Source organism: Dermacentor silvarum, chromosome 5 (genome assembly GCF_013339745.2).
Source record: "Dermacentor silvarum isolate Dsil-2018 chromosome 5, BIME_Dsil_1.4, whole genome shotgun sequence".
In the NCBI taxonomy this organism is placed as follows: domain Eukaryota; kingdom Metazoa; phylum Arthropoda; class Arachnida; order Ixodida; family Ixodidae; genus Dermacentor; species Dermacentor silvarum.
Window position 1 is genome coordinate 65,878,968 of NC_051158.1, and position 8,748 is coordinate 65,887,715.

General features: G+C 47.5%; 1 protein-coding gene across 1 annotated transcript; it reads left to right on the plus strand.

Annotated features, from left to right (window-relative positions):
* The first annotated feature begins 38 nt into the window (after positions 1-38).
* Positions 39-1,284, plus strand: LOC119454149 (uncharacterized). The gene is made up of 2 exons (XM_037716147.1): positions 39-351; positions 431-1,284. Exons 1-2 carry the CDS (start codon positions 39-41, stop codon positions 1,282-1,284), a joined length of 1,167 nt encoding a protein of 388 aa, XP_037572075.1.
* Positions 1,285-8,748: the final 7,464 nt, after the last annotated feature.

Below are 8,748 nucleotides of genomic sequence, written 5' to 3' on the forward strand. Positions count from 1 at the left end.
TCGCCGTCTGCTTTTCACCAGACGACGGGAAGCGCATCATGACCACCGCTTCCGCTAGTATCCCGCTTCCGAAAGAACCATCTGATGGCCGCCTGCTCCCTTATGCTTGTGCTGCCCCTACATTCCCGAGCATCAGCTCTGGCTGGTCGTCGTCGAAGATCACGACCGAGAACCAAAGGTTCGACAGCAGCGGCGGTGGGTCCAGACCTCAGCCGCCACCGCATCGGTCACAGGCCTCCCGCTCGAACTGCTCCACGTCGGCGTCCTCCGCCATCCATGGTGGGCCCGGGGGCGAGGCCTACAAGACAGCAGATGAAGCTGCATCCGCAGCGGCATCGGAAGTAGAAGCATGTGGGGACAATGCGGGAAATGCGCCGTGCTGCGACTCTTGGGACACGCACCCATTCGCCGTGGATCTGATGCTGCTGAGGGCCCATCGAGCAGCACAACAAAAGCCCCACTCCGGTACACGCCACCACTGCCGCAAAGGGGGCGCTGTCCACCAACGAGATGGCCCGCCAACCCGTCTACGAGACGACGTTAGGCCCACGTGTCAAGCAGCGAGAACCTGACCAGGGCCCGGACCGACCGGCCCAGAGTCCCGCAATCACCCTCCCCGGGCCGCAGCAGCAGCCGCGCGCAGGTCCATTCCACCCGGTGCCGCCATCGCCCTCGCCCCCGGGAGTGTCAGCCACGCCAGGCCACAAGGGAGGCACCACAAGACAGCCCCCACCGCAGGACACCCGCCGCCTGAATCCACCAACGCACCAGGGGAGCAGCCACAGCACCCCGGTATCCTCCAGCACCCGGCAGCTACCAGTCCCAACACCCCATGGCTCCAGCAGCAGTGGCGGTGGCAATCCCTCAACCCCGACTCCCGCCAGCAGAGATCACGATCCGGTGTTCAGGCAAGCGTCAGCGGCCATTGACCAGAGCCGTCCACCACCCACCTCCAGGAACGCCCCCACCGCACCCGCCGGGGCCGTCGCCGTCAAGCGCAGCATCCACGCAGGCGTCAAGGCGCTCTTCCCAGGGTCAGCGCGGCTACCAAGGCACAGCGGCCACCGAAACGGAGCACCCTTCAAGGGAATCTCCCCAACGCCGCCCGAAACCGACAACGCTCAGCGGCAGGACAATCGGCGGCAAGACCCGCGACCAGAGCGCAAGAGTCAATGCCAACCACCCGAGGAACTGGTTGCGCGCTGGATGGTCTTGACGACGACTACTTCCGACGACGACTATACAATGATTTTCGAGCATCAGCGCGCATTCACAACCGCCTGAGCTATCTTCAGTAGCGTGGCCGAGTGTAAAGATGAAGACATGCACTTGGGCTCGGGCGCTCGAACACCGGGCGCTAGGGGGCGAACGAGGAGAGGAGGAGGACGAAGCAGAATATAGAACAGCCGGCCGAAGAACGGGTGCTGTCTCTGTGTTTTTTCTCATTACAACATATATATATATATATATATATATATATATATATATAAGTACTCGCGCGCTCAATGGAGAGCAAGACCGCATTATCTAAAATTTATCGAGCGGGCTGTATCGGAGACGCAGCTGTGGTGCGGTACGTGAAACGATGGTGTGTGCTGTAGATGGTAAATGGGCCCTAAGGTGTTATAAATGACTTAACTAAAACAGCACTTACATTGATTGATGAATTACAAAGCTTTCATATTTTACGGGGCAATTTGGAAATCATGCTCGCTCCCTATTCGTAATGAGCTCGATTGTTTACAGCAGGCGTTTTGGCAAAACGTACTACATCGACTTCACCGCAACCTAATATGATTGGTGGTCCTGCACTTGGCTCAGTCTAATTTGCTAGCTCTTCCTATGGAGAAAGACAGGTCCTGCCGAGGTCAAATGAGTTATATATTACTCTGTGTTGCCGTGCGATCTATTCCCGTCTTTGAAGGGTCCTATGTGTCGAAAAAATAGCCGCACATGTCTGAAGGTCCTGCAACAAATTTGAGATTTGTAGGACTTATGAATACTTATTGCCACCGTATTGAGCTCGATGGACTCGATGCCTACTTCAGCTGAGTCACTTTTCTCAAGCGTAACCAGTGCCGCTGAGATTGAGAAATGTGCTGTCGAGCTGCGGCTCGCTGAGCACCGCGTGCAAGGCTACATTTTGCCCCGATTTCCTTATGCTTGCGTACCAACAGCGTTATGTGTGGAAATTTGCGGCGCGACACACATACACACAACGGCGTTTGTGTCGGTATATGTTCTATATGTGTGTGCCATAGCGTCTTATCAAAAATGTGCCACCGAGCAGTTTTGCATACTGACAATTTCAAAAATGGTATTATTAGGATAGAGAGAAGTTACATTCGTCAGTTTGACTATTGCTCAAAAAATACCCGCCTTAGGTTTTTGGACAATAATTACTAGTCCATTCAACCAAGCCCACTCATTTGGATTCTGTGATATATGATTCCTTCACTGAACTTAGTGAATGATAGTTTTGTGAGCAAACATTTCACTCGTATTTTAGTATAAATCACACATTTTGCTCAAGTATTAACGGTTACAAAATAATTCAAGTCTAATTTGAAAATAAAAGTGCCTGAAATACTGACTTGAGGAACAGCACGAAATTCGGGCTTAAGCAGTCGAAGTAAAGTTGTTTATAGACCCCTTTCGCGGCGCGCCACCGAAAGCGCCATATCGTTCCTTCTAAAGTAAACTGCGAGAAGGGTCTATACATACATATTGGACCAACTATATTGCCGCGGGTATGTGCCAGTGTTGACAAGGTTGAAGTAGTGCGGGTTTTTGGGTTAAGCGTGGAGATGAAGAAGACGTTGTTGGTTTTTCTTGGCGACTGATAAAGTGTCTTTGTTGGTGCTTCTCCGCGTCCTCGTCACCGACGTCTTTACAATATTGTTTCGTTCCACTAAGATCCGAGCGAAAAATCTCTAAGGCCTCACCGCGTATAAGATACCTATCTAACTATTGCAGTTCTAACTCTTGATTTAGAGAATCATGAGCCGTCATGAAATTTACAGACACCAAACACACTTTTTTCAATGCTATTCAGAATATAAACTTCGTGGTCATGTAGTGCAACCTGAGTGAATCAGTTTTTCCGAAAGCCATACTGTGAGTTACATAATAGAACGCGTTTGCTAATAAATTCTGGTAATTTTGATTGAAGTTTTCTCTAACATTTTACAAAATGCAGGCAATATTCATATAGGTCCGTAGTTAGCTGGAATGTTCATATCTCCCTTTTTGTACAGTATGCAAACATCACCTGTTTGTAATATTGAAGGAAAGCTTCTGTTGATATACAGAGGTTAATAAGATCACAAAATAGTTGTTCAATTATTTCGGCAACATATTTTCGTGGTTTATTTAAAAATCAAAAATAATCACTGCAATTGCTATTCTTAATCACATATTCTTCCTTTAAACCCCGTTTATGGAGGTAGGTCTTAAGAATGTAGTGCTTTGGCATGTGTTTTTGACGCATGAGGTAGCGTCATGAGTTCTTACAGCAACAAATAGGTTTAAAAATTAAAAAACCAAAGTTAGGGGTTTTACGTGTCAAAACCGCGATCTCATTATGAGAAACGCCATAGACAGGGAATACGCATTAACTTTGACTACCTGGGGTTCTTGACCTATCCCCCACTTGCACGGTACAAGGGCGTTTTCGCATTTCGCCCCATTGAAATGCGACCGCCGCGACCTGGATTCGATCTCGCGATCTCGTGTTTAGCAGCAAAACGCCAAAACCACTAAGCAACCACGGGGGGCTAAATAGGTTTACAGGTTATCTCTAAACGCATTTTAATAGAAGTCCTTTTATATTAAAATTTTAAGGCCCTAGGACATTTTTTATTATTTTATGAATAGTCTGCTATTGCCCAGATGCCCCGGGTGTCGAAAACGCATTAGGCAGGCCAAGTCCCAATTTGACCTGGCGTAGGGAGCCTACATGCAAGCGCTGTTTTTAAAACAGCGCTTGCATGTAGGCTCCCAACCTGCCGAGGATGCGAGCGTCATTTGGATAAGATTTTCACAAGCAGTATACCCGAGCGCGCCCCTGTTGGAAATGCTGGCAAAAAGGGGGTGTGTTTAGGTTTTCCTGTAACAGAATTATGTTTTCTCGTACATTCAAATAACAGTCCGACGCCACCTTGTCCGTAGGTTGTGTTTAAATCGTACCTTACCATTTTTCTGACGGATTTCACTGTCAGAAATTAAATTTTTGTTCACTAACACCTTGCACCACGCGGAGCGCCTGCGCGGTCGGAGTGGTTCGGGATGATTTTCTCCACCACGGACGCCCACATCGCACGCCGACGCCGGATTTTCTGCGACAAGGGGCCATTCGCGTTAAAATCACTTGCCATGGAGTCTTGGGTGTTCAAAACAACGTGAGACACCAACGATGGCAGAACATTGCGCTGATGCTGGTAATGGCTGCCGCTTGGTCGCTTCGAGCGCGCACTCCGAAGACCCGTGCTCACGTCGTTTCGATGGTTTCGGCTTTGCCGCGGCATTCTCACTAGAGCACTGCACGGGCCGATTTTTGCGGCCCGGGCCCGGCCCGGGCCCGTTTTCACATTGGGCGGCCCGCCCGAGCCCGATCAAAACATTTATGGCGAGACCCGGGCCCGGCCCGGGCCCGGAAATAATCTACGTTACCCGCCAGGCCCGGCCCGCCACCCCTTTACCTTAAGCCCGAGCCCGGCCCGAGCCCGACTCGAAACCGGCCCGAACCCGGCCCGAGACCAAAAAATACATGTTTTTCAGAGTTGAGAAGCCCGAGAATAACTCGCAGAAAGCCCGAGCCCGGCCCGGGCCCGCGTCAAAAAACCGGAGCCCGGCCCGGGCCCGGGTCAAGAAGCACACGCCATGCCCGAGCCCGGCCCGAGCCCGTGAAAAAACTCCTCTACCCGGCCCGGCCCGGCCCACGGGCCGGGCCGGGCCCGGGCTTTCGGGTAAGCCCGAGCCCGTGCAGTGCTCTAATTCTCACTAGCGCCTGTAGCGTTAGCGCGGCTACTCCAAACAAACAAAAACAGCGCGAACGCACATTGCGCGGGATATTTCGATTCTGAGTGCAGAGATAATTTTACTGAAATTGTCGCTCGTTGTTATAGCCATGTTGGTCATGGCAGGCGGCTGAATTGCTTCTTTAGCTGTTTGGCTCGGGTCAGATATGGCCGTATTTCAACACTCCCTATCTACCCGACGCCAGTTACTTTTTGAAACACCCCATTTTACTACCGCAATGTCCCCTTAATGTTCCGCTGAATGAGGTCGGGAATAAAATAATGGTTCTAGCTTATTTTACTCCTTCTCGTGGTAGCACCTATTTTGAGCTTGGGAGGAAAAATGGCATGTAGGTGTTCAACGCCCAATGGGCTAATTTGTGTTTACAGTGTAGGGTGATCAGTGCTTCCACGCTTCCGTTATTACGATCAGCCGGCCGCCGACACATCGGGGCTCAAACGTGGTCTGCCCGCAAGCGACAACACGGTCAACAGTTGATATCATTGGCAAGAAAGAGAATTAAAGTAACCACATGCGAATCTTCATGTTCTGACATGCCTCGACATAACATTTGAAGTGGTAGCCAAGAACGTTGCGCACTTGTGTGATACCTTCTTGTTTGAGCGAAGCGTTCAATTAGTTGTTTATAGACAATACGCTTCATCTTATTTAGGTACACATGCGAAATGTCAAGCGCGAGCAACCACTTCTATTGTGACCCAAGGTGATGCAGTAACTGAGGCCAAACGCTACTACAACCCCTCTTGCCAGTGCCAAAAAGCAACAGGCGAAAAACCGCAATTTTCAACGAGCACTCTTTGTGACATTCACCGGAAACGCAATAAGCGTATCTTCGAGTGTGAGCTCTATGCATCTCATATTTTTTTTTTTTTTGTTCCTGCAATTGTGAAGCCTCAATCGCGCTGACTATATACGTATTTAGCCTGTGTGCTCCTGCTACATCAATGCTTGCGATGTTAAAGGTTCAGGCATCACTTATTTTCCGCTTGTTTAGAACTTTGATAATGAAACCAATCTTTTATATGAGATATCAAAACTCCATCATCCTTTTAAGGATTGTTATCTTGCCTAAAATAAAGTAATTACGTACTTTATTATCATTTTTTCCGTTCCTGACCTGAAATAAAAACAGGTAATTTGTTATTCAATTTATCCGTTTTCTACAAGAAACCCGTATTTCATAAGAAAACCAGAAGCAGACCTTTTATGGGTTGTAACACGCAGAGAACTGCCTTATGAAATGATTGGTGAGAACGATAATTATGATGATGATAGTGGTGGTGATCATGATGACGCTTAATATTTCTATCGGCATTACGTTGAAAACCGGGCGGCGACAAGTAGTTGTGCTTGGCAGGTATATTACACATGCAGAGCACTGTAGCCCTACGTGTCTCTCTCCTTCATGTTTTCTCCCGTTAATAGAACTTCTATGTCTACATCGTGTTGTTACCTATGTCTTTAATGAATCAGGTTATGTCAAAGGTTTTTCCACTATTCTTCCACCAATATTCTAAACATTTCTTGCTTATCTAGAATGTTCACCAGCTGGCGCTGCCATCTGCTTTATCTGAAAATAAAGGGGAAGCGGAATGCAGCAATAATGAAACACAGAGCACTATGGGGCCACAATAAGTATGAGGTGGTGCGTGGAATCTGGAAAGGAGTAATGGTGCGAGCGCTAACATTTGCAAATGCCATTATATGCTTAAAATCGGATATATTGGCGGGTTTGGAAGTTAACCAAAGATCAGTAGGCCGGTTGGCTTTGGGAGCACACGGTAATACGACAAATGAGGCAGTGCAGGGTGACATGGGTTGGGCCTCTTTTGAAGTCAGAGAAGCACAGAGCAAAATTAGTTTTGAAGAAAGGCTCAGGAACATGGATGAAAATAAATGGGCGGCTAAAGTTCCCAAGTATCTCTACATGAAAAGCGCGGACACAGACTGGAGGAAGAGGTCAAGGAAGTTGGCGACCAAGTACAGGATAATCGAAACTGTAAATAGACAACCAGGGGTCATCAGAAAGAAAGTGAGAGAAATAGAGACCGTGAATTGGATGCAAAGAATGGAAACAAAAAGGACAATGGAGATTTACAAGAATGAGAAGAAAGAAACTAGAAGGGAAAATTTGTACGATAACACAAAGGGCAGTGCCTTGCTATTTGATGCTCGAGCCGGTTGCCTAAGGACGAAAACATATCGGAACAAATATTCGGAACTAGATGAGACATGTGTATGCTGCAATAAAGATCCAGAGACCACTCAGCACATCCTAATGAAATGCGACGGGATCCACCCAGCGAGAACCGTAGGTAACGTGCAACTCCCAGAAGCGCTTGGGTTTAAAGTGGAAGGAAAAATAAACAGATCAGCCGTAGAGATCAGCAAGAGACGATTAGAGTACTGGTGGAAAAAAAGCAGGGATAAGATGGATACGACCTGATCTCTTAAAATCATAGGCAGCGGTACAAGGTAAATTTTTGAAAAATAAAAATAATGAGAGGTATACAAAAATGCTAGATAAAGAACATGTGTAATATACCTGAATAAATCAAGCAGGCTAGGTGACTATTTGTCGCCGCCCCGTTTCAAAGGGCATGCCAATAAATCATCATCATCATCATCATGGTTCACTGCTTCTCGAAGGTAACCCTTTCCTACAGGTCCTGCTGTGTGAATATTGTCGCATTCGAATTGCAATGTGCTGAGTCATTTGAGAACATTTGCTGCAGGAGACGCATGCGTCATAATGATGTGAGTATATTGTCACTCATAGTTATTTACCTTTTTTATTGACTGTCTTATCCGGTTAACAAATGATTCAATTATCGCTCAGTACCAGACACGCCTTTTAGTATCGGAAGTTCCTGGAATGTAATTGCGGGTTTTATCGCTTGCCTATGTTTGTCATCGAATCTTGTGTAAACATTGTGTGCGCAACGTGAATAGTAGCGTACATTTTCGAATTTACGTGATCCCGAGTGCTTAAGCTGGAAGCTCCATTCATCATCATCATCAGCAGTAGCCTATACTTATGTCCACTGCAGGACGAAGGCCTCTCCCTGCTATCTCCAATTAGCCCTGTCTTGTGATAGCTGATTCCAACTTGCGCCTGCAAATTTCGTAACTTCATCACCCCACCTAGTTGTCTGCCATCTTCGACTGCGCTTCCCTTCTCTTGTTATCCAATCTGTAAGTCTAATCGGTAACTCGCTCGAGCCGCACGCGGCTCTCGCTCTCGTGTCCGCCCGTTTCATCTTCCTCACGTCACGGCCACACAATCCAACTCATGGCAGGGTTCATGCCCTGTCATATCGATAATCGATCAATAATACCAAAACTCCGGAAAATGTTGTGGATGACTTGGTAGTGCTTAGCCTAGCCCAACACCCAGGACTAGCTAGGTGCCCATCAGCTCTTCTGTGTCTTTAGCATTGCGCCTCCAGTGCAAATTACGCAAATTTTTTAAATCTTTCCCTTATGCGAAACATACCTCGGGAGCATTATTGATGCCCTCATAACGCAAATACCTTTCTCTTGCTTTCGTATTTTGTACAATTTATTAAAATGAAAGCATTAGGACTGCTTCATTTTTCTGTGTAAAAGTTGTGTTACCCATAACTGTTACGTTTTTTGTTGTAACACCCCAGATATTTACACCATCGTTTCCATTAGAAAAAACTGTAGGAAGATATACTCACACTG

Coding starts and splice junctions, on each gene's coding strand:
- LOC119454149 (XM_037716147.1), top strand. CDS start 39: ATGACCACCGCTTCCGCTAGTATCCCGCTTCCGAAAGAACCATCTGAT. Junction 352..430: donor GGCATCGGAAGTAGAAGCAT/GTGGGGACAATG, acceptor GATGCTGCTGAG/GGCCCATCGAGCAGCACAAC.